This window comes from Clarias gariepinus, chromosome 3 (assembly GCF_024256425.1).
Source record: "Clarias gariepinus isolate MV-2021 ecotype Netherlands chromosome 3, CGAR_prim_01v2, whole genome shotgun sequence".
NCBI classification, from domain to species: Eukaryota; Metazoa; Chordata; class Actinopteri; order Siluriformes; family Clariidae; genus Clarias; species Clarias gariepinus.
Window position 1 is genome coordinate 45,710,157 of NC_071102.1, and position 24,062 is coordinate 45,734,218.

General features: G+C 41.0%; 3 protein-coding genes across 6 annotated transcripts; 2 read left to right on the forward strand and 1 right to left on the reverse strand.

Moving 5' to 3' along the window:
* Positions 1 to 1,258: 1,258 nt before the first annotated feature.
* slc26a11 (solute carrier family 26 member 11) lies at positions 1,259 to 11,821 on the reverse strand. Of its 4 annotated transcripts, none has more exons than XM_053493274.1 (17): positions 11,693 to 11,821; positions 10,357 to 10,422; positions 9,867 to 10,094; positions 8,843 to 9,035; positions 8,468 to 8,553; positions 8,229 to 8,308; positions 6,453 to 6,595; positions 6,108 to 6,286; positions 5,927 to 5,999; positions 5,786 to 5,836; positions 5,609 to 5,669; positions 5,470 to 5,525; positions 5,031 to 5,171; positions 4,823 to 4,950; positions 4,596 to 4,698; positions 4,044 to 4,177; positions 1,259 to 3,815 (listed from the first exon to the last, which is right to left on the reverse strand). In XM_053493274.1, exons 3-17 carry the CDS (start codon positions 10,071 to 10,073, stop codon positions 3,699 to 3,701), a joined length of 1,752 nt encoding a protein of 583 aa, XP_053349249.1. In that variant the 5' UTR covers positions 10,074 to 10,094; positions 10,357 to 10,422; positions 11,693 to 11,821; the 3' UTR covers positions 1,259 to 3,698. The 4 variants fall into 4 exon arrangements, with proteins under 4 accessions (XP_053349249.1, XP_053349250.1, XP_053349252.1 ...); XM_053493275.1 differs by having other exon boundaries at positions 9,867 to 10,119; XM_053493277.1 differs by having other exon boundaries at positions 11,621 to 11,693.
* A 1,837-nt stretch (positions 11,822 to 13,658) lies between these two features.
* Positions 13,659 to 20,073, forward strand: sgsh (N-sulfoglucosamine sulfohydrolase (sulfamidase)). Its single transcript, XM_053493290.1, has 7 exons — positions 13,659 to 13,934; positions 14,242 to 14,402; positions 14,507 to 14,612; positions 15,949 to 16,283; positions 16,672 to 16,753; positions 16,877 to 17,080; positions 19,255 to 20,073. The coding sequence occupies exons 1-7, from the start codon at positions 13,853 to 13,855 to the stop codon at positions 19,812 to 19,814; spliced, it is 1,530 nt and encodes a 509-aa protein (XP_053349265.1). The 5' UTR covers positions 13,659 to 13,852; the 3' UTR covers positions 19,815 to 20,073.
* Positions 20,074 to 22,439: 2,366 nt separating this feature from the next.
* On the forward strand, positions 22,440 to 24,018 carry npb (neuropeptide B). The gene is made up of 2 exons (XM_053492107.1): positions 22,440 to 22,822; positions 23,508 to 24,018. The coding sequence occupies exons 1-2, from the start codon at positions 22,523 to 22,525 to the stop codon at positions 23,634 to 23,636; spliced, it is 429 nt and encodes a 142-aa protein (XP_053348082.1). The 5' UTR covers positions 22,440 to 22,522; the 3' UTR covers positions 23,637 to 24,018.
* Positions 24,019 to 24,062: the final 44 nt, after the last annotated feature.

Sequence of the window (24,062 nt, forward strand, 5' to 3'; positions counted from 1 at the left end):
ATTAGATTATGGGGAAAAAATATGGAAATTATATCAATGCAAATGTCATTGACTGCAGTTCTAAATGTATATAAAAAAATCATTATATTCAAAATATTTTTTTATTTCTGTAAAGCTGCTTTGTGATGACGTTCACTGGTCAATAAATATTCAAATCAAAATAAATGAACCAAAATTTTTTAAAAGCTAAAACCCTTTTAATATGCAACAAAAGCCTTTTCTAAGAAGGTGTGAGATCCGTGTAAATCCAAATGATAATCGTTATTCTTTCCTTAATATCTAGAACTCAGTCAAACACTTTCACATTCTGATGTGATATCGATTTCCTCTAATCATCTCCAGGCCTGGAACCGTAATCCTCCTTCATCACAACCTCAATTTTGCACTTTATTCAATATTCAAAAATTATGAACCATTCAAAGCTAGCTAAAGTTCAATTCAACGCTTAACAAACAACTACTTCTCTAGCTAACGCGGCGCTACATGAAGGCGCCTGCATCGCAGTTTTTAATCCTTAAAACTTATTTGTCTCAAACCAATTCCGTCCGCTGCCTTAAAATCCAAACTAAATTTCAAAATAAAGGAAGAAATGCATTTAAAAACTTCAAAAATCTAATTGTTGTTATAAGTGGTATAAATAATCTCTGCGCTTTCACTTCGCTCTAGAAAAGAGCAATGCAAAAAAAGGAAGGGTTTAACGAGCACTTTCAAAAGATAAATGTTTTTGCTCTACATATCAACTGTGAGTTTGCAGTTCATCTAAATCAAGAGTAATATTTCGTTTCAGTGACGTCATAATCAGTCTGTAGTAAAATAATAGCTTTAATCGCCTTTTAATAGTGAATCGTTTTAATAGCGAGTGCATCTGATTCTTCTTTCAGAATCACCTGCAGCATCTGCATGAACCCGCGAGTTCGACTGCAGAGTGATTTATCCAACGTGAGTGATGATCATGTGATTTCTCTCTTCCTTTAGTCCGCTCTCCTGTAAACTCTCCACTCTGATTAAAAAGTGTCCAGTGCCGCATTACGCCTCTTCATTTACTGCAGCATCTCTTTCTGTTCCGCTGAGTCTCTCGCTTTTCAGTTCTGTGTTTCTGACTCAAATAATCAGCTCTGGTCATGTGACTAGCTAAGCCTTTGGGAAATCTTCCTAAAAAATCTTCATACATGGGTTATTTTTAATGCATTTATTTTTCAGGGATAAATTTACAAATTGTTTAAATCAATATCTTAATAATTGTTTAAACATTTAGCCATTAAAATAATTGTACATTTATTGTAATTATAAGCCAAAGACAACTTTAATAGCAAACCTAAATCATACTGTAAATCACGCGATCAAAAAGATGGAAAATAAATTCTACAGACCTCTAACACTCCCAGTACAGAGTAACTCTGTGATTATTGATGCTGTGTATCTATTCTGACTTAAGCGTCATTATTCAACATCTACAGTAATGCGCTCGATCTTTCCTGAAGAGTTTTCTTTTCTACCTCCATGACACACCAGGTCCAAGCGGACATCAGTCAGAACTTTAGAGAGACTGTTAACTAAACCAACTTTCAAATCTAAATCTTCTTTAAATCTAACTTCAGTGGTGGTGTGTAGTGAGCTCCAGGATGCCGCACAGACCTGATGAGATGTAGTGTTAGATAAAGTACAGCACCTTCACTCTGTGATACAAACCAACACTGCAATGCTGACTGATAGAAAATTGAAACTCTTGTATATTATAGATTAATTTACATTTAGGCATTCGGCAGACGCCCTTATCCAGAGCGACTCGATGTACATCTGAGCAGTTGGGAGTTAAGAGCTTCGCTCAAGGGCCCAACAGGGACAACTTGATGGTCGTGGGATTTGAACCTGGAACCTCTCGTACCATAGTCCAACGCTACAACCTTATTAATTACACGATTAATAAAATGTAAATAAAATATTTAAAGCCTGTTTTTTATTTTATTTTAGTGATTACAGTTTACTCATGAAAATCCAACAAAATATTCCTGACGACCAATGAAAAAAGGATTTATATTACAGAAATGGCCGACGTCTCATTACCTGGCCCTTGGCTCTTTTATCATGAATTACTGCATCAGTGTGTCGTGTCACGGCGGCGGGCGGTGTATAAGTGTGTGGCTCTGCTGAGGCGGTACTGTAGACCAGGTTACTTTCATTTACATTTAAGTGCTTAACAAATTTAAAATCCATAGTTTTTGTTAGTCTATTATTACAAATCACTAGTACAGACATAAATGTTTATTCCTAATATTCTGTTAAAAAAAGTTAGTAATGAGTGAGTGGTTACATTTACATTTACATTTAGGCATTTGGCAGACGCTCTTATCCATAGCGACTTAAAAAAAGTGCTTTAATGTTTACATCATTGGATTCATACTTACACTGGTTAAAATTACAATAACAGATATTTAAAGATATTTTCAGTCTGACTATTTAAAATGAAAAAAATCATGTGATTTCTGTTTCTGTTATATGACTTCATATACTGTATATCGCAGATACACAGAAAGATATTTACTCAAATATATTTAATAAAAAGTGCTAAATAATGCAATACTTTACCTCCACATAACACGTTACATCAAAACACAGTCAGAATCATATAAACTATCACTTTTTAAGTTTTTTTAAAACCAGAAAATCTGATCCGTGTCACAAACATACAAAGGTGACGGCAAACTTTAAAAGAAACCAAAGTGATTTTAGTCTCAAGTAAAATCATTAACTTTATCTAAAAGTAAAGTCAGTTTTCCTAAAAACAGACCGCGTTTTAAGGTAAAAAAACAACAGTTAGTGATCTAGCATGTTTTTTTTTGCACCAGTGTGAAATGCTAACAGTGTTTTAAACGCAACAAACTACTTTCTATTTAAAGATATGAACTTGGTCTGTAAAATGTCTGAAAAGGTCTGAGCTTTAGACATTTCATTAACAAGGCACATGGTTCCTAAAAGCTCCAGTTACTCCCGCAGCTCCAGTTTACAAAATCCAAACGTATTATTGCACCATCATTGGAGAAATGAGTTCAGAAACGTGATGCTAAACAGGAATGTTGTGTGCTAGCTGCCTGATGCTACGTTAGCATGCTACCACCTCGTTGTAGTGCAAAATTGTACAATAATCTATTTTTCTCTTTAGAAAGTACTACACCCTTTATAACACTACGCAAGTGTTGTGTGTTTATGAACTGTCTTTGAGAATCATGCTAGCTATTAGCGACCATCCTGTCAAGTGGGTTCAGGAGATCCATAACTGACAGAAGTGTATTCTGAGTCGCCTAATAAGCCATGAATATACAGAGGAAATTCACTTTCAATTAAGTGAATTAATACAAAAATTAAGACCCACGCTAGCTAGCTGCTAGCTAACAGTCGCTAGTTCTTCTGTATTTTGCTATAAATCTATTTTATAAAGAGAAGAAAATATTAATGCAGTGAGGTTTTTTTTTAAGTTATTAGTGCCGTCTGCATCCAGCTGTGCAAAAGGATTTGGTCTCAAAGTCAAGGTCACTAAACTCCAAACTCTAAACTAATCTCACACTGAGGTCGGTGACTTCCTGTACGCCCGCCGGCGCGTCCAGTCATTGGTTTTGCTCACTCGAGGTATTAATGACCAGCTTGGCGCCCTGTGATGAGTCTCAGATCTCGTTGCTGATTGGAGGAGAGAGTGCAGAGTGTCAGGCGTCGCTGTAGTCGTCCGCGTTGGTGATCAGGAGCTGAAGTCCCGCCTCCACGCTGTCCGTGTGTCTGAAGCCTGGAAGTTCAGCTGCTAATAAAACCTCCAACACCGAGTACTGGGGAAAGACCAGCGACAGCTGCATGAGGAAGTTCAGCGCAAGGCAGCAGCATTACATCACTGACAGACGACCCTAATGTCTGGAGTAGCAGGGCTACCGTAATAACTCTAAGAGACAGCAATGCAAAATAAATAAACTGAATATGTATTAGTTCAAATGTGAAATGTGAAGACAAAAGAACTGGAGCGTGATCTGTGATGTCTGAGCGAAGACACCAGTACTTACCTTTAGTCCTGAGAAGACCAGAGAGACACCGCAAAGCTTAAACTGTCTCAAGAGATCTAGCAGTTCAGTCACCACTGTGTAGTCGATACTGCTGACGTGCTGACAGTCCAACAGAACGCCACGAGGAGGACATACTGCAGAGACGCACAGAGAGACACAGAGACAGACAGGAAGACAGACAGAGAGACACGGAGGAAGACAGACAGTCAGACAGTCAGACAAACATAAAGAGCGACACAGACAGTAAGGACAGAGAGAAACAGAGAAACAGACAGTCAGACAAACAGATAGACAGGCAGCGAGACAGAGAGAGAAAGTAAAGAACAGAAGAACAGAGAGACAGACAGGGGTTAATGGATAAAAACAGACAGACAGAGTGACAGATATAAAGAAAGCCCAAGAGAGAGACAAACATACAGAGAGGTAGACAGGAAGAGGGAGATCCATTAAAATTTCATGGAGTGCTAGACATATCAATATCTATAACTCAGACTTCTGTATTTGTTTTTGTTCATGTGTGTGTGTGTGTGTGTGTGTGTGTGTGTGTGTCACCGTGTAGCGCGTGTGCACGCAGGACGTCACTGACGCGCTCTACAGCAGGAAAATGGATTCCGCTTCCCAACTCCACCACCATCACGTGATGATGATCCGTCACCTGTAAAACCAGTTCAGAGCTTCACACTCTGAGTCCTAACGAGGCGACTTGGTTACAGTCCAATCAGAACACAAAGACTAAACACTACACCTTAACGACGTGTGTCAAGAGGTCAGAGTCTCACCTTGAGCTCAGGTGTGGCCGCCAGATAGAGCAGCATGAGCCCTGAGACCACGACGCCTCCCATGATGCCGTACTGCACCTCCCAGAAACTCAGCAGGAAGGTGACGGAGAACGGGAGCAGGTCCGGCTCTGGGACGGAGGAAACAAAGCGTTAATGGTGTGAACGGTACCACCTGTACGGAACGGTGCGGACGGATCCGGAGACTCACTTCTGACTCTCCAGAGGCGCGAGGGAACTCTGATCTCCACCATCGGAGCGACGGCGCAGATGATGACGGCCGCCAGGGAAGCCTTGGGGATGTAGGAGAACAGCGGCATGAGGAAGGCGAGAGACAGGAGGACCACCACGGCTGAGAGACACACAGAGACAGAGAGACACACGGAGACATAGGGAGGTGTTATACCTTACATCCATCCATCTAGGAGCCATCTGTAGTACAACTAGAGACCCTAAGGCTGTTGTATTTATTCCTATGTGTATAATTGTATAACTCACTCACACACACACACACACACACACACACACACACACACACACTACGGGCCAACGCCAATAACGCTAATCTGCAGGTCTTTGGAATGTGGGAGGAAACCAGAGAACAGTGTGTGTGTGTGTGTGTGTGTGTGTGTGTATGTGTGCACACACACCTGTGACTATCCCCCCTGCAGGTGTACACACTCCAGTCTGAGAGTTTACAGCAGTCCTACAAAAAAAAAACCACACAAACACCTTGTACTTACATGCATTCCTAACACACACACACACACACACACAGAAGATACACACCTCCCAAAGCTGCCTGTGACGGGATAGGCAGAAACAAATGACCCCAAGATGTTGGTGAGTCCTGAAAACATACAAGACATCACACACAACATTAACTGTTTATACTGAACACACACACACACACACACACACACACACACACACACAAAGAAACTGAAGACTTTACAGGACACACACCGATAGCAAAGAGTTCCTGGTTGGCATCGATGCGGTAATTATTCTTGCTTCCTGCAAAACACACACACACACACACACGTCTTTATTAACTTGTGTATAAATGCGTGTAAACAAGTGTGTGAAAGTGACCCGCGCGCGTACCGAACACTTTAGCGATGGCGATGCTCTCCAGGACGCCCATCAGCGGTATAACGGCCAGACCGCCTCCCAGATCCTGAGGAGACACGTGATTGGTCAGTGACATCACATGATCAGTTCCAACCACATACAGTAGATTAAATTTAAACGGTGAGATTTTTCAGAAATGTAGCGCTGCACTGACGCGCGCGATCTGGCCGAACGATATCAGTGTGCCATTGGCTGTCGTCTCAGAAAGAGGCGGGGCTGAGAAAGGAGGAAGTCCTGCAGCCGTTTTCCCCGTCAGAGTAAAGAAACTGTGACCCGTGACCTCAGCAGCGTACGCCACACACGTCGCTGCTAAGACCACCAGTGCGTTCCGGACTGCGCACACACACACACACACACACAAAGAAGAAGGAGAGAGGGAGAGCGCTGAAACTTCAAGGAACATCAATCAATTTACAGCCTCGTGAAAAATGTCATGATTCATGAATATGCAAATTAGGAGACGCCTCCCATAGTTCTACCAAGTTCCGTCTCTACTCACCAGTCGCCAGCGTCCACACCAAACCCCGAGACACCCTCACTGGAACGGACGGGTTCTCCCCACCACGGCCCAGGGAACTCTTCATCAGCGTCATCGACAGCAGGAATACCAGACAGAAGAGACCCAGGATCACGTCTCCAACCCTAAGGACAAGAGAGACACCAGAGAGACCGCGCTTACAGTCACGAGCCGGCCGCGAGAGAAAGGAAAGAAAGGAAAAAGAAAAGAAAAGAGAAAACTTGGAAAATAGTTTTGGTTTGAAAAAGAAAGAAGAGAAAAATATGGTGCGGGGAAAAAACCAGAGGAAGCTGAGGGAAAGTAAAGTTTTAAAAACATTTTTAAACATTTTGAGACTTATTTATTAAGTTGTAAAAAAAAAAAAATCCAATTCAATCCAATCCAAAATTTTTACAATTTTAATTGCGAGAACATTTTTAAAAAATAAATGATTAAATAAATAAAAATAAAGTAAGGTATAAAACAATATACAATGGAACCTTGCAAAATAACGAGCATAATTTGTTCCATAAACCAAATAAACCAAACTCATAAACCAAATCGAAATTTCCCATAAGCAATAGTGAAAACTCTAATTATTCGTTCCACAGCCCAAAAAAATACATACATAAAAATAATTAACACAAAATATAAAGAAAAATAAAACAGATTAACCTGCACTTTACTTTTTAAAATAAATCTGGGCAGATAATTGTTTCCATTTGCGTTTGCAGGCACTGTGTGTGTGTGTGTGTGTGTGTGTGTGTGTGTGTGTGTGTGAAGCTAAAGTAAGGAGCTCCTCCCCTCCCCCCTCCTGGTCTTACACAGTTACCCTTCCTCCACTCTTTTCACACAACTGAATCACTGTTTTATCGGAAAAATAAACCAGAAATCTTCCTAATGGCACTTGATTGAGCGACAACTAACAGAATCACTGCTGTAAAGTAAAAATAAAACAAATTAACCTGCACTTTACCTTTAAAAAGAATCGCGACAGAGTCTGTGTAGAGCAGAGAGAAAGAAAGTGTGTGTGTGTGTGTGTGTGTGTGTCTAATGGGACTTTCTTTTGCTTTACACGGGCACACACGTGTGTTATGAGAAACAATACACGCACGCTATACACACACATACAGACACAAAATAAAATGTTTTACACACACACACGTGGTCACAGTGTTATAGTAAACAATACACGCGTGCATGGATGTTGATTGTACCAGTGAGAGACGAGCACTAAGACCCAGCAGGGGAGACGATTACCCACAATCCAGCAGCACAAGAGAGACAAAAACCGTTGGCTCAGTTGTGATCATGTGACGCTCAGCGTCAAAACAAGAAGCTCTACGTGATACATGATACTCGGTACTCGTAAACCAAGACTTGTTCGTTTTTCAAGTCAAAATTTCTTTAAAATCTTTGCTCGTCTTGGGGAACACTCGCAAACCACGTTACTCACAATCTGAGGTTTCACTGTATTTAAATTGGATTAAAAGGTTTAAAAAATTGTAATTATAATATTTGTATATATATTTATACTGAAATGAAAAGAAAAAACTAATACATGGAAAAAAGAAATTGTAAACTAATAAACTAATATAAATTTGTTCAACAATTTCAATTTCTATTTCTATTTATATATTGTTTTACACGCATCTTATTATTATTATTTTGACTACTATATTACACATTTTACACTTTTCCTTTTCTTCGGAAACAATAACACATCTATCTGTCTATCTTTAAATCTTATTTTAGTTCTCCTTCATCCTCTTTACTCACCTGGCCTCAGGCAGTTTCTGGAAAGTGTAGTAGACCTGCAGAAAGAACTGCTGAGGAACGTCCTTCACACCCAGAATGTTCTACACACACACACACACACACACACAATTAGGTTAAGTATATTTAATTAATATTATTTGAATTGTACAAGCAAACTGAAACTAATGGAAACTAACTAGGTGTGTGTGTGTGTGTGTGTGTGTGTGTGTGTGTGTGTGTGTGTTTTTAACAACGCTCACTTTGACCTGCCCGAAGCCGATGGTCACGGCCGCTGCGCAGGTGAAGCCCTTTATTACAGGATAGGAAATAAAGTCCAGCAGGAAACCTGGAGAGAACCAGCAGAGATCAAACGAGATGCTGTTTGAACTGAAACAAGGGTAAAAATGTGGACAAAAAGAAAACTGACAAAAAATAAGGCTTATTTGAAAATAACAATGTTGAATGAGATCCAACAAAACCTGTGACATGTGAAGCGCCCCCTAGTGACCGACATTTTATCTTTATTTAATTGGCTCATTTACGATGTTGTTGTTGGTGTGTTGGTGAACGTCAGACCTTATTAATAAAGTTCTATTTATTTAATTCTATTATGTTGTTGTTGTTTTTTTATTTACCGAGTCTGAGTAAAGACATGGCGAGCTGGATGACTCCACACAGCAGCGCCAACACCACGGCGTACACCGGGTCTCCTCTGACGTACAAATAACACAGCAGAGACATAATGGCGGTCGGGCCCAGGGTGATATCCTTCGATGTCCCGAACACACAGTAAACAAAACCGCCTATGAAGGAGGAGTACAGACCATACTGCAGAGAGAGAGAGAGAGAGAGAGAGAGAGAGGAATAATTATTAAAATACACTCTTTAATACTCTATCACTGAGATTATGGAGGTGGGGAGAATAGGCATGATGGGAATAATTAGGATGATGGTGATAATAGTAATAATTGTGATCCATCATCCCCATTATCACCATTATTCCCATTATCTCCACCATAATGGTGATAATGGGAATGTAGGGGATAATGATGATAACGATAATAATCGGAATATTGGTGATATTGGTGCTAACGGGGATGGTGAGGGTAATTGGGATAATGGTCATAATAGTTATAAAGGAGATAATAGTCATTATGGTGATATTGGTGATAATTTAGGTATTTAATGTCATGGGGATATTTGTTATAATGATTAGGATGATTATAATGATGAGGATGATGAGGATGATGGTGATATTGGTGCTAATTGTGATAATGGTGATTAAGAGAGAGGGGATAGGGGCGGTCACTGGTTGAGATGGGAATGAGAACCCAAACCACAATGTTGTATTTGGGGAAAAATGCAAGTTCCTCTCCTGATTCAGGAAAATGTAACATGAAAACAGAAACAGGAAGTAAAATCTGAATTATGTAACCTTGAGGTTTTCAATACATTTCGCATTAAGTATGCATTTCAGCAGGTTTGGATAAGTCTTAGTGCGAAAAGCGCACATTTTAAATTCATATCCTTTTTTTTATCTAAAAAATGAGATGTCATCATTTAACAACTTCATAGACGAGATTTCCCCAGACGTCGTCCCTCAGAAGGCGGAGTGTGGACGTCCCAGTGTGATTAAAGGTGTAGCGGTGAAGTGATTACCTGCACGGGTAAACCGGCCACCTCGGCGTATGCCAGGGCCTGAGGGATGACGGTCAGTCCCACGGTGAGTCCCGCCAGCACGTCCATCTTCAGCCAGCTCAGAGTGTACGCCGGCAGCCACGTGAGGACGGGGAGACGTGAGCGCAGCACCGCCACGGAGCAACATCTCGCCAAGCCGCGCCTCAAAGACCCGCAGAACCGCCCCATCCTCAGGTTTCACGGAATGTTCTGGAAGGTTAGATTTCCCACAATGCTGTTTAATGAAGGAGAAACGAAAAAAAAAACGACACCTGCTGAACCTGCTCCAGTCTGGAAACCTGAATCGCAGTGTAGCAGACAAACTGCACTGTCTTGTGTGTGTGTGTGTGTGTGTGTGTTATTTAACGCAGGGTGTGCCACATTTCAGTTATGCTCTGTGTGTGTGTGTGTGTGTGTGTGTGTGTGTGTGTGTATGTGTGTGTGTGTGAGAGAGTGCTGCGTCTTTACTCACACACTCGGAGATGATTTGTCACATGATGAAAATTCGACTCCAGCTTCCTCCTCATGCCACTTTCATCTAGAAAAAAAAAAACAGAAGGGACGGTGTGTTAAAGAGTCAACGATGGTGCGAACTGACCTGTCAGACAGATAAGGCCACGCCCACAAACGTACCACATGATTACTGACTAAGCAAAAATATCTTTCTTTTTCACGAATATCTCTAGTGCGGTACATTTTAACAAATCACGATTTCAAATATTATGCTATTTACTTTGTAATTCATGAAAAATATGGATAAAACTATTTGCCCCAACCTACAATAACATTGTAACCGAACACACACACTTTAAAATGGAATCAGTCCACTTTCCTTTTACACTCTAACGGCTCACACTCTTCTTGTAAGGCCGTCCACAAGATGTTAGAGTGTTTAGTTTCTGTGTGAATTGGTGTCCATTCATTCTGTGGATTGTTTATAAGGTCAGACACTGATGTTGGACGAGAAGGTCTGGCTCGCAATCTCCGTTCCAGTCCATCTAGTTCATGCTCGATGGGGTTGAGGTCACAGGGCTCTGTGTTCGGGCCGGTCGAGTTCTTCCACACCGACCTCATCAAACCTTTATAGTCTTTATAGTCGTTGCTTTGTGCACTGGGGCGGAGTCACGTTGGAATAGAAATGGGGCTTCACCAAACTGTGGACACAACGTTGGAACCATAGCATTGTCCAAAAGGTCCTGGGATTCTGAAGCATTAAGATTGTCCTTCACTGGGGATAACAGGTTTGGACAAATAGTGTGTGTGTGTATCATTTATATATAATGATCATATGGCACTGATTCTCGGTGTGTACTTACACTCCTGAGGATGACTTTAGAGCACGAGGCCAGCTTGTTTATCAGAGCTGTTTATGATCATGTCTTTTGTCATATGATAGTCACACACACACACACACACACACACAATCTCCTTAGAGAAATTATTTCGACTGTAGAGATAAACAACCAAATCCCAACTCCCTCACAGCTCCACACACAATAACACTAACACTGTTAATAAAGATTATTATTTTATTATAATTATAACTGTATAAACACATAAACACATTGTGATCCACAGCCTCTCTAACAGGATTATTATATGATTTGTTCTGATGATGGACATGTCTCTACAGTGTGTACAGTAACACGTGTGAGTGGCGGCGCGCGCTCAGGAGTAACAATGTAACTAAACATTACTGACATGAAAGAGATCAAAGCAGAAACAGAGAAACAAACCTTCAGGTGTTTCACCGCCGTTTAGTTACACTTTAAAGCTTTAAAGCTCCTGAATGAACAGAGATTCCTCACCTGAGAGTCAGAGACAGTCAGATTTCACACTCAGGCTGCGGCTTCACTTCTTATGAAACAGCGACGAACCCAAACATCCTGCTCACTCGGAGAGACTGGGGTTGCCAGAGTGGATAAAAACCCCGCGCAGGGTCTCTCTCTCTCTCTCTCTCTCTCTCTGTGTGTGTGTGTGTGTGTGTGTGTGTGTGGAGTTTGCATGTTCTCCCTGTGCTTCCTTTGGATGGAAACCCATCAAGTCCAAAGACTTTAGACCAAAGAGACTAGGTTAACCAGCCTTCCTAAACTGATGTGTGTTTGTTGCGATGGATTGGCACCCCATCCAGGATGTACCCCACGTTGTGCCCTAAGTCTCCTGGGATAGGCTCCAGGCCACCTGTGACCCTAAATAAGTGTTAAAGACAATGAGTGAGTGTGTTTGTGTGTATTTGTGGCCTGTGATTTAATGCCACCCTGTACATGCTGTACCCCGAGTCCCATTGGATAGGCTCTAGACCTCCCATAAGACTGTACAGCAGCCCCACTTCCCAACCCTGGTCACTCCCCTGCCCTTCATATTTTAAAGTTTAACAGCCTTTTATTCACTAAGGGATGTTAATTAGTTAATTAACTAAATCAGGCGTGCTGGAACTGTCACTTTGCACCTCCAGGGTCTATAACATGCAGATTAGGTTGCAGATAACATGCAGATTAAGCGTTCCCAAATTGCCCACAGTGTGTGACTGAGTGTGTGTATGTGTGTGTGCTCTGTGATGGATTGGCACCCTGTCCAGGGTGTACCCCGCCTCGTGCCCTAAGTCTCCTGGAATAGATTCCAGGCCCCCAGCGTATCTGAATACAGGATAAAGCGGTATAGAAGATGAGTGGAGTGAGTGAGGTGTGCTGGAAGCTGAGAAAACACTACAATCACTGCAGGATAGGATAAGCACTATAATCAGTGACAGTGCTGTTTTTTCTTCTTTTTCTTTTTTGTTGTTTAACAGCAGTTGGAATCATATAGGTTACATTACCGCCAACTGTGCGTCTCATTCTCCACCATCTTCCCGTAAAGCCGATTTTCCAGACCAGCCTCCTTTAAAAAAAACATCTAATGATTCCTTCCCTGATCTTGCCTTGAAATTTTGAAGTTACAAATCAGGGAAGGGAGCATTTAATGTTTTTTTGTTTGTTTATTTTTTTAGCAGGACTGGATTGGAAAGTTGACTTAAAGGACCAGGAAGCTGAGAAGAGAAAGAGAGTGAGATCTATAGGTGGTGGTGATAAGTGATAACTGACAGAACTCCAACATACAGTAAGATGCTGAGTGGTACTGAGAGGAACCGTGTGGAGAAGATAGAGTGTGTGTGGGAGTGCCGGATAAAGCAGACAAAAAAGTTTAAGTATTCAAGAGTATAATTTATCTCATTTTTACTTGTGTGTCAATGTTCTACACATAACTGCTGATTCTTGTTTTTAATGTATTATGACTTATCATAAACTTTCACTTACTGCATCATTCTGACATTAAAGTTATGACAAATGATCACAGTTGTTTAACTTATTGATGTTTATTTGCCTCATCTTAAGATCTTTTTTTATCGACATTTTTTGACTTGTCGTATTTTAACACAGCTCATATTCTGACTTATGTTCTAAGAATTTACGAAAAAAAACTTGTTATGCAAAATTTTTCAAATTTATTGAATGTGTTGGATGTTTTATTGATTATAAACTTATGGTAAGTTAAAATAACTAAAGAAAATGTGCAGATATAAATATTACAATACATTTTAAAAAGTTTATACACTCAGTCCAATTTTCATAATGTATCTAAAATATTTATTTAGAATTCTAATATATTTTAGTTTATTGCAAGATAATAAACCCATTTAATATTACTTGGTTGAACATCAGCCTAACCCTAAAGATGGAGCCTTGTTTAAATGGCAACCCTGGAAGTCATGTGATCCGTGTCACGTGACACCAGCAGGCGGAAGTCGCTGTGTGGTCGCGTGAAGTCTGCATGTTTGCGGTGGAGTTTGTAAAATAAAAAAGTTTTTTTTTTAATTTGCAACATAAACCATGTTATTAAAGACGAGCGGAAAGTCTGCGGAGCTTCACAGCGAGTCGGGAGACGCGATTCAAACCTTTTTCATCTAAAAGTTTGCTTAATAAAAGGCGGAAATGAAGGTGTGCGTGACGCTCGTGACGCTGCTCGTGCTGTGTGCTGGGGGGGAGGGGGCCAGGCACGCGCTTCTCATCATCGGTAACAGCTGGACTTAGTTGATTAGTTAATTAATTATTTAGTTAGTATAATTTTAATTATAGAGTAAGTGATGAGGTGTAATGCAGTGTCCTGATCAGTAGTGGGCGCTGCAGAGTCACTGTTAATACTGTATTATAAGAGCTTCATTCAGATTATTAGCTCTTTGCTTCATGACTTTTATAAAAATCACTCTAACTCTTTACTCTGTGCTGTAAATTCATGAGGAATTAAAATGTGATTCTGTAACCCAGTGACGATAATTAAGTTATATGAAGTATTTCCAGCAGTTCATTTGTCCCTCCTGCAGCCGACGACGCCGGGTTCGAGACCGAGGTCTACAACAACACGGTGGTCCGAACCCCTCACCTCAGAGCTCTGGCTCAGCGCGCCGTCGTTTTCCGTAACGCTTTCACCTCGGTCAGCAGCTGCTCGCCCAGCCGCTCCACCATCCTCACTGGGTTACCTCAGGTACCCAGACGTTACACCGCGGCCCGACTCAGCCGTACCTCGTCATGTGACTGATAACAGACCCGTCATTTAACTCTTGTTGTTTTTCTTCTTTTCCTTCTCAGCACCAGAACGGGATGTACGGCCTCCATCAGGGCGTGCACCACTTCAACTCGTTTGATGGCATACAGAGCCTCCCGCTTCTACTGCAACACGCCAACGTCCGCACCGGTGATGTGAACAACACCACCGCACAACACCCCAACACAACACCACTGCACATCACCCCAACACAACCCAACACCACCGCACAACACCCCAACACAAAACAACAACACCCCACCACATCACCCCAACACAACACAACACCAAGGCACAACATCACGCACAACACCGTGCCTCTCAGTACCACTCAACACCACCACACAACACCCCAACCCAACACAACACCACCGCACAACACACCACCACTGCACAACACCCCAACACAATACCACCGCACAACACACCACTGCACAACACCACCGCACAACATAACACCACCGCACAACAACACAACACCAATGCAAGACACCACCACACAACACCCCAACACAACGCCCCAACACAACGCAACACCACTGCACAACACCACCACACAACACATCACGACCGCACAACACCCCAACAGAACATAACACCACCCCACAACACCCCAACACAACATCAGGTATTCAAATACACCTCACCTACAGCTTTACACTGGAACTGGGCAATATGTTCTATAAATTTAATCGCTTTTTTTGTATCTTTTATTATTTAGAAAAATTTTATTACATTTTTTTGTGGCAAAATTTGATTTTCAATTTCAAAACGATTATTTTTCTTAAAAAGAATTATAAAACAATAGAGGATATATGTTTTTTTTAGTTTTTTTTTAAGGCAAAAACAATACAGCCAAACATGAACTAGTTATTTGGACTAAGAGTGCAAACTTACTTTCACTAACAAGTTTTTTACGCTCCTCTTTAATAAAGTGCAAACTTTGTCCAGTCTTTACAATTCTGATTATTCTAGCAAAATATGAGGTATTGGTGAAGCGCAAGCTGCAGACCTACATTACTTTTAATAAAATAAAAAGTTTGTAGAATATCTACGCAGATGTATGGAAGCTCAGGCTGCCAGACCGAAGTAAAATTGTAAAATTGATTTTCATTTTTCAACATCGACATAAACCATGAATTCAAATTAATCAATTATAACGATAAATCGCACAGCTCTACTTTACACACACACACACACACACACACACACACACATAAACACACACCGACCTGCTCACACATAAAACATTAAAAAAATGTAATCACTGGGATTTCATGTTCAATACATAAATATTTAAAAGTAATTTTATAGAAAGAAATATTCTTTTTTTTCTAATTTAGTTTCTGTTCATATTACTAACAAAAATATAGGTTAAGAAATAACTTTTGTTTGTTTATTTATTTGTTTCCTAACTTGCTCATTTATTTATAATTTTTTTAACTGTTTAATGTTTGATTGATTTCTTAATGAATTTGCTCTCCAGGCATCATCGGGAAGAAGCATGTGGGTCCGAGCGCCGTGTACCCGTTCGACTTCGCCTACACCGAGGAGAACGGCTCGGTGCTGCAGGTGGGCCGCAACATCACACGGATCAAACTGCTGGTGAGGAAGTTCCTTCAGGAGCATCGAGAGGAGGAGGAGAAGAACGGAGGAGAAACTCGGCCCTTCTTTCTGTACGTAGCGTTCCACGACCCGCACCGCTGCGGCCACTCGCAGCCGCAGTACGGCCCGTTCTGTGAAAAGTTCGGCAACGGAGAGAGCGGCATGGGAAGGATTCCTGACTGGCACCCCGAGCACTACACGCCTGAGCAGGTCAAGGTGAGGACATGGGGGGACAAGGATAAGAGGGTAGGCAGGGTAGCTTAGTGGACTAATGGCCAGAAGGTCCCCATCACCATCTCGCCACTCTTGGGCCCTTGAGCAAGGCCCTTAACACTCTGAGATAGTGAGATAAGACTGTACTGGACGCTCATGCTCTGGATGTGGGCGTGTGCTAATGCAGTAAACGTAAACGGAAATCATGAGCAATCAGGAATGCAGCAGTTGTGCTTCACATTTTTTATCATTGTGTTGCTGTTTTTCTTGGTTGTGGTTGTTATCTAGTTTATAAAGTAATTTCTTAATGAACCTATTTATTAATTGTTTAATGTTAAAAAAAAATTCGTTGTTTTTCGTATTTATTTATTTATTTGATTGTTTGCATCAGGTGCCGTATTTCATCCCGGACACCCCGGCAGCTCGCGCGGACATCGCCGCTCAGTACACCACCGTTAGCAGACTGGACCAGGGTGAGTGTTTGACTTTCCCTCACTGGAGTTAGAGTTATCAGTATTATAGATTTATTATAATATTTAGGCTGTAAATATTAGATTTTGGTTCAGTTTATTTTTTTATTTTTTTATTTTCTGTAGGTGTTGGTTTGGTCCTGCAGGAACTGAGGGACGCCGGGTTCGAGAACGACACGCTGGTGATGTACAGCTCTGATAACGGAATCCCGTTTCCTAATGGACGAACCAATCTGTACGACGCGGGCGTGGCCGAACCCATGATCATCTCCTCACCTGAACACCGGGAGCGCTGGGGACAGACCAGTGACGCCTACGTCAGCCTGCTCGGTCTCTCTCTCTCTCTCTCTCTCTCTCTCTTTATCTCTCTACCATAAACACACACACACACACACACACATTAGCATCAGTGTTATTTTCACAAATGTAACCGCAGTACTGATTTTTATTTAAGACTTTTCTTTTAGGAACTAATATTTAAACTGGTGCATGTTCCTGCGTGACGTTATTTAACCACAAGATGGCGCCATTTATCATCAGAAGATCCACTGATTCTCATTTTCCATTTCAGTTACATTACATGCAGACTGATAATATTCTGATAGTTACAATATGGTAATAGTAATAATATTAACCTGATTATTGTAATCTTTTAATCTCATAATAATTATACTCTTATGATAATAAGATAAAAGGTAATAATAAAATATTATAATACTTATTTAACAAAAATTTGATAATAATATTAAGGTGATAATTATGGCAATCTGTTGATAACAATATGAAAATATTAACCTGGTAAAAAAATAACATGATGATAATTATATGATAATAATTTGATAATAATATAGTTTGAACCTTATAATCTGATAAAAAAAAATAATTTCATGATAATAGTATAATATATTTAGATGTTATAATGATGATATTAATTGGATCATAATGTGGTAATTACAATCCAGTAATAACCTAATGATTATAGTTTAAATTATAATTAGGTATCTGTTATTATCTAGTGGTCATCGTAATATTATATGATCACAATCATAATAATAATTTATTATTATTATTATTATTGTTATCTAACTATTGTTTGATTATGATTATATCACAATTAGATGACATTTAGATCATAATAACTATTATTTTGTGATAATCAGATACATTGGAACCTTGGATTACGAGCATAATTCGTTCCGGAAGCAGGCTCGTATTTCAAAACACTCATAAACCAAATTGGATTTTTACATAAGAAATAATGTAAACTCAATTTATTCATTCCACAGCCAAAAAAAATAAATACATAAAATAATTAACAAAAAATATTAAGTAAAAATAAAACAAATTAACCTGCACTTTACCTGACAGATAAGTGTTTCCATCTGTGCAAGTTTGTGAACCGGCACGGTGTCAAATTACGCACACGCACACATATGAAAGGCTGAGGGAAAAAATTGATTTTTAACCTTATAATGAGACTTTCTTACACAAACCTTTTTTTTAATTTAAATTTGAATTTCACATAAACACACGTTAACGGAGAAAGACTGTTTTGTCGGAAAAATGAGCAAGGAACATCGCTAATGACACTCGTGTGAGCACAAAGTAACGGAATCACTGCTGTAAAGTAAAACAAACAAACAAATGAACCTGCACTTTACCTTTGAAATAAATCGATAAGTTTAATTCACTTATCGAGTGAATGAGTTTCTGTGAGGTAGAGAGGTGGTGCTTTACACACACACACACACACACACACACACACACTTAAGGGGAGAGAGAAAGAGAGAGTGTGTGTGACCCTGAACAGTGTCAAATTACGCGCGCGCACACAAGCTCACACAGGCTGAAACAGAGAGGCTGAGGGAGAAAATGGATTTTTAACCTCTAATAAGACTTTCATTTGCTTTACACGCGCGCACACACGTGTGTTATAAGAAACAGTACACGCGCACTGTACACACACGCTTACAAACATAAAATAAAATATGTTTTACACACACACACACAAGTAGTCACAGTGTTATAGTAAACAGTACACGTGCGCACGGATGTTGATTATACCAGTAAGAGACGCGCACTAAGACCCCAGCAGGGGAGACAATTACCCACAATTCCGCAGAAAAAGAGAAAGATCATGTGACGTTCGGCGTCAAAACAAGAAGCGCATACGTGATACATGATACTCGGTACTTGTAAACCAAGACTTGCTTGTTTTTCAAGTCTAAATTTATTAAAAATCTTTGCTCGTCTTGCGGAACACTCGCAAACGGCGTTACTTGCAATCCGAAGTTTCACTGTACCAATATTTTTTTATAATCTTATAATTATAATAATAAATAATAATTTTAAAAATCTGCTGACATCAATCTGATAATTAATTTGTAGTGATCTGACTAATTAGATGATAAATCTGATGATAATTAATATAAGAAAGTTTTCAGTGAGAACTTCAGGGTTTTATTCACCTGGTGTGATTTTCTCACTCTCGCTCTCTCTTTCAGACATTACCCCCACCCTGCTGGACTGGTTCTCTGTGCCGTATCCTCCCTACAGCCTGAGCGGCAGGTCCACGGTCCACCTCACGGGCCGCTCCTTGCTCCCTGCGCTGTCCTCCGAGCCGATGTGGGACACGACATATGGCAGTCAGAGTCTGCACGAGGCCACCATGTACTACCCCATGCGCTCGGTGCGGCACGGCCGCTTCGTCCTGCTGCACAACCTGAACTACCGCTCGCCCTTCCCCATCGACCAGGACCTGTACGTCTCGCCCACCTTCCAGGACCTTCTGCAGAGGACGCAGGCGGGCACGCCCACCCACTGGTTCAAGACTCTGCGTCAGTATTATTACAGGGAGCGCTGGGAGCTGTTCGACACGCACTCGGACCCGGCCGAGCAGAACAATCTGGCCTCGGATCCCCAACATCAAGCTATACTGCAGCTCCTGAAGGACCAGCTGGTGAAGTGGCAGTGGGAGACGGAGGACCCGTGGGTCTGCGCTCCGGACGCCGTACTTGAGGACAAGATGGAGCCGAAGTGCAGGCTGCTGTACAACGAGCTGTGAAGGATCAGCTTCAGCTCGCAGACTGTGAAGCTTCCTGCAAATTCCTGCATAAAAACCTTGTTTAAGATTGTTGCTGGGTTTTTTTTCTCCTGTTTTCCTTATAGGGAATATATATATATATATATATATGCACAGCACTTTAAAAAAAAATCAAACGTACAAATATTACATACTATAGAGATTATTTCAAAAATCATGAAACCACACTAATGTAGAAGTGATTAAAACACTATTAAAGGCTAATTCTTATTAAAAGAGATGACTTGTTTGTGTTGTCATATTTGTGCGTAATATGATCGTGTCCAGAGAGAATGGCGAGCTGCAGAGTTGCTTATTTCGCTGCAGATATGTTTTAAAACGTTATGCTGAAATCATTGTCAGAATCAACTTATTGCAGTGTTTATACTAATGGCCACGCCTCCGCACCTCAACCAATCAGCGGTTACTCCTGATTATATCATATGGATTATTTTGGACGGTTTAAAGGACGGGGTCAGGGATCTGAGGCGTTAAACCTACGCATTGCAACTGACAGAATCTTAACTAAGTCCTGCCCCGGATGAACTCAGTTTTTGATTAAACTCCTCAAACATTGGACTAAAAACATGAACGTAAAAACTAAAATCTTGTTTTAAATACTTATAAATAAATTGCTTTTTGAATTTTAAATAAAAATTCTTTGAATGTCCACACCTGGCCCCTTTCATGGCAAACAGCTAGCTTAGCCTGCGTCAGCATATTCAAATCTGATTGGCTCTTGAATTTCATGTCAAAATAACACTTTTTAACAAAGAAATGAAAATGAAATTATTACTTTTCTTAAAGAAAACAAAAGTGAATTATTTCTTTTTTTTAACAAAGGGAATAATTCTCTCACTTAAAATCAGCCGGATTGATTTGATTACTTTTTGTGGGTGTGTTGAAGTGTGCATGTGTGTGCCGGTGCGTGTGTGATGTGTGTGTAGTTTTTGACCCCTTAGACAATTTTTGTAACCTAGCTGTGTAAAAGTTTTATGAAAATATAAAGATAGAAAATGTTTCATCTATATAAATAAAGTAAGGATCTGTCTGTACATTGGGTCAGAACTCTTTCTTTCAGTGATATCTTTACATTTCATACACTGGAGGACCAGAAATCAGTCCAGAAAAAATGTTATGTCTGTATGTCTGTATGTCTGTCCAGACAGATTTTGTCGCAGCATCACACAAATCTGTTTGGACAGAATTTAATGCTTAATCTCCTGCAGTCCTTAGATCTCTACCTGAAGTTTAATCTGCACCATCAGTGAATCTAAATGTGGAGTAAAAGTGATGTTATGAACAGTTATGTGTGGGATTTAATAATCTACTTTAAAATAATCTACTAATGCGCTACTGTCTCAATGTAAACATTGTAAACCTGCACCAATAGATATTAATTAGAAAAGATAAAGTGAATATTTTTACTGGGATTAGTTCATATTTTCACTTTGGCTGAAATAACAGCGCTGAAGTGGTATAAGTGAATTTTAACACGCTGGAGTGGTTTTAAGACAAAACTTCATCTTTATCCTTTTATCTCCTTTTTCCATTTCTCATCTGTGATTCACTCTCCGATTACCGAACAGGGAGTGTATTTGTCTGAGCACCAAAGAAGGACAACTTAGTGTAAACAAGGCGTAAAATACTCAACCTTACAGAATGGGATTTCTTTGTATTAATAAGTTAGACAGAGAGTTCTGCTGTACAGAGAGACACACAGACATGGACGTGGGCTTCAACCTCAAATAATAATAATAATAATAATAATAATAATAATAATAATAATATTACTGATTACATTAAAGTTTATCAGATTATTTTGAGCTTTAACTCTTTAATCATCACTGAGTTAAGTTTTAGTAAAGTCACCACAGAGACCCCTCACCTCTGACCTCAGGGGCTTTAACACGGTCCTTTAAACTTGAATGTTTTTAAGTGACTCTAATCAGAGTAAGGATCTGTAAATACCCGGCGTTTTAGGAGTCTGTGTGTTATTAAAAACATGACGTCATAGGTAGTAAATTTACGCACATCTGAGGAGCCTGACGGTGGAACTCCCACACTGACTATAACCTCCCTCCTTCTCTCTCTCCCTCTCTCCTTCTCTCTCTCTCCCCTTCTCTCTCTCTCCCCTTCTCTCTCTCTCTCTCTCCCCTTCTCTCTCTCTCCCCTTCTCTCTCTCTCTCTCTCCCCTTCTCTCTCTCTCTCTCTCCCCCTCTCCCTATCCTTCTCTCTCTCTCTCTCCTTCTCTCTCTCTCCCCTTCTCTCTCTCCCTCTCTCTCCCCTTCTCTCTCTTTCTCTCCCCTTCTCTCTTTCTCCCTCTCTCTCCCCTTCTCTCTCTCTCTCTCTCCCCTTCTCTCTCTCTCTCTCTCCCCTTCTCTCTCTCTCCCTCTCTCTCTCTCTCTCCCCTTCTCTCTCTCTCCCCTTCTCTCTCTCTCTCTCCCCCTCTCCCTATCCTTCTCTCTCCCTCTCTAACTCTCTCTCTCTCTTTTGGAACATTGAGTCTCCCTGAGGGTGAGAGAGCGCACCGTTACGCGCTCCGATGTGTGTGTGTGTGTGTGTGTGTGTGTGTGTATATATAAAGCCGCACGAAGACGCGTCGGCACTCAGAGCAAACTCCTAAACGATATTTACCACACACACACACACACACACACACGCGCTACCCACCAGCTGGACAGGTGCTGATGATGAGGATGGTGATGATGGTGAGGACGGTGAGGCGCGCGCCGGTGAGCTCGGTGAGGTGCGCGGTGGTGCTCGCGGCCGTGCTGCTCTCGTGCTGCCCCGCGGACGCCTGGTACAAGCAGGCCACCGGCCCGAGCTACTACTCCGTGGGCAGAGCGTCGGGTCTGCTGTCGGGCATCCGCAGGTCTCCGTACGTCCGCAGGTCCGAGCCGGAGTCCGCGCTGGAGGCGGGAGAGAGCACCGGAAACGGCGTCGGGCCCGAGCCGAGCGCGCGACACACACCCGTCCTGAAGAACATGGTAACTCTCAGATCACACACACACACAAACACACACCTTTCCAAGTACAACCTTTACACGCATCACATTTCACCCCGAATTATTATTATTATTATTGTTGTTGTTATTATTATAATTATTATTACAGAGTTCTGCTGTGTCCTAAATCCCACAGTACAGATGTAGGACTCAGTAAACAGCTGTACAGATGTGGAGCGCGTGTCCGCGGCAAATTGAACACGCGCCGAATTATTCAGCTTCATTTAACACCTTAAACTAGACAGAAATCAGATCTGAAATTAAATTGGACCTGGTTCTGCACTGCACACCTAATGTACGAGTCAGAACTCTAAGAATAAACAAACAAACAAACAAACAAACAAACAAATAGATGCGTGCTCACTTTTTTGTGGCAAAGACGCGTTTATTGATTTATTTAACCACGAAATCATTTAAATCAGAGGAAATTCCTTATCTTGAGTCAAATATAAGCAGGTCGTTTATTCATATAATAATAATAATTAGAAGAAGAAGAAGAAGAAGAGGAAGGATTATAATCTTGCCTGAACTTGATACTTTAGTGAGAAATCTATTAGATCTTTAAATTTTAGATGGTAAAATATTATCATTTTACATTTGATGGTTTAGTTTTTTCTCACTGAAGTAAAATATGAGCTCAGACTTTGTTTCCCGTTTGTGTCTCCAGGCCGTGTGCATTAAGGACATCTCCCCGAACCTGCAGAGCTGTGAGCCGGTGCAGGACGGCTGGAACACGCTGCGGTGCAGGGCGGAGGTGCTGCTCGCCCTCGACTCGGTCGACTGCTTGGTGGCGTGAGCGCAGCACGTGAGCACAGAACCCAACCGCTCGTCCTGGAGAACCCTGTGTACTGTGTCTCCGGGACGAGGGTTGGGAACCTGTCTCCTGAAGACCTTCCTGTCTGGTATTCCAAAAGAAGTAAGACCTGAAACACAACCGCATCGTTTAGACGCTGAAATCTGTTGGGTTTTTTTGGCGCTCTGTTTAGTCCCGTACTTTCTGGTCTGTTTAGGATCTTCATTTCCACTTGGACTCCTGACCCTGAATGTTATTTATTTTATGTGTGTGTGTGTGTGTGTGTGAGAGAGAGAGAGAGAGAGAGAGAGTGAGTGTGTGTGTGAGAGGAAACAATATTGCTGTTTGTCCCTTGTGTAGCCAAATGTGTGTGTATGTAAATGTGTATAAACTGTTTAAAGAATGTTATTTTATTTATTAAACACAATA

Bases quoted from the DNA above. Each gene is read 5' to 3' on its own strand.
- npb (XM_053492107.1), top strand. From the start codon at position 22,523: ATGATGAGGATGGTGATGATGGTGAGGACGGTGAGGCGCGCGCCGGTG. The intron at 22,823-23,507 runs GTAACTCTCAGA...TTGTGTCTCCAG, and splicing joins CACCCGTCCTGAAGAACATG to GCCGTGTGCATTAAGGACAT.
- sgsh (XM_053493290.1), top strand. From the start codon at position 13,853: ATGAAGGTGTGCGTGACGCTCGTGACGCTGCTCGTGCTGTGTGCTGGG. The intron at 14,403-14,506 runs GTACCCAGACGT...TTTCCTTCTCAG, and splicing joins TCCTCACTGGGTTACCTCAG to CACCAGAACGGGATGTACGG. The intron at 16,284-16,671 runs GTGAGGACATGG...TGTTTGCATCAG, and splicing joins ACACGCCTGAGCAGGTCAAG to GTGCCGTATTTCATCCCGGA.
- slc26a11 (XM_053493274.1), bottom strand. From the start codon at position 10,073: ATGGGGCGGTTCTGCGGGTCTTTGAGGCGCGGCTTGGCGAGATGTTGC. The intron at 5,837-5,926 runs GTACGCGCGCGG...TGTGTTTTGCAG, and splicing joins CGCCATCGCTAAAGTGTTCG to GAAGCAAGAATAATTACCGC. The intron at 5,670-5,785 runs GTGTGTGTCCTG...GTATGTTTTCAG, and splicing joins CCAGGAACTCTTTGCTATCG to GACTCACCAACATCTTGGGG.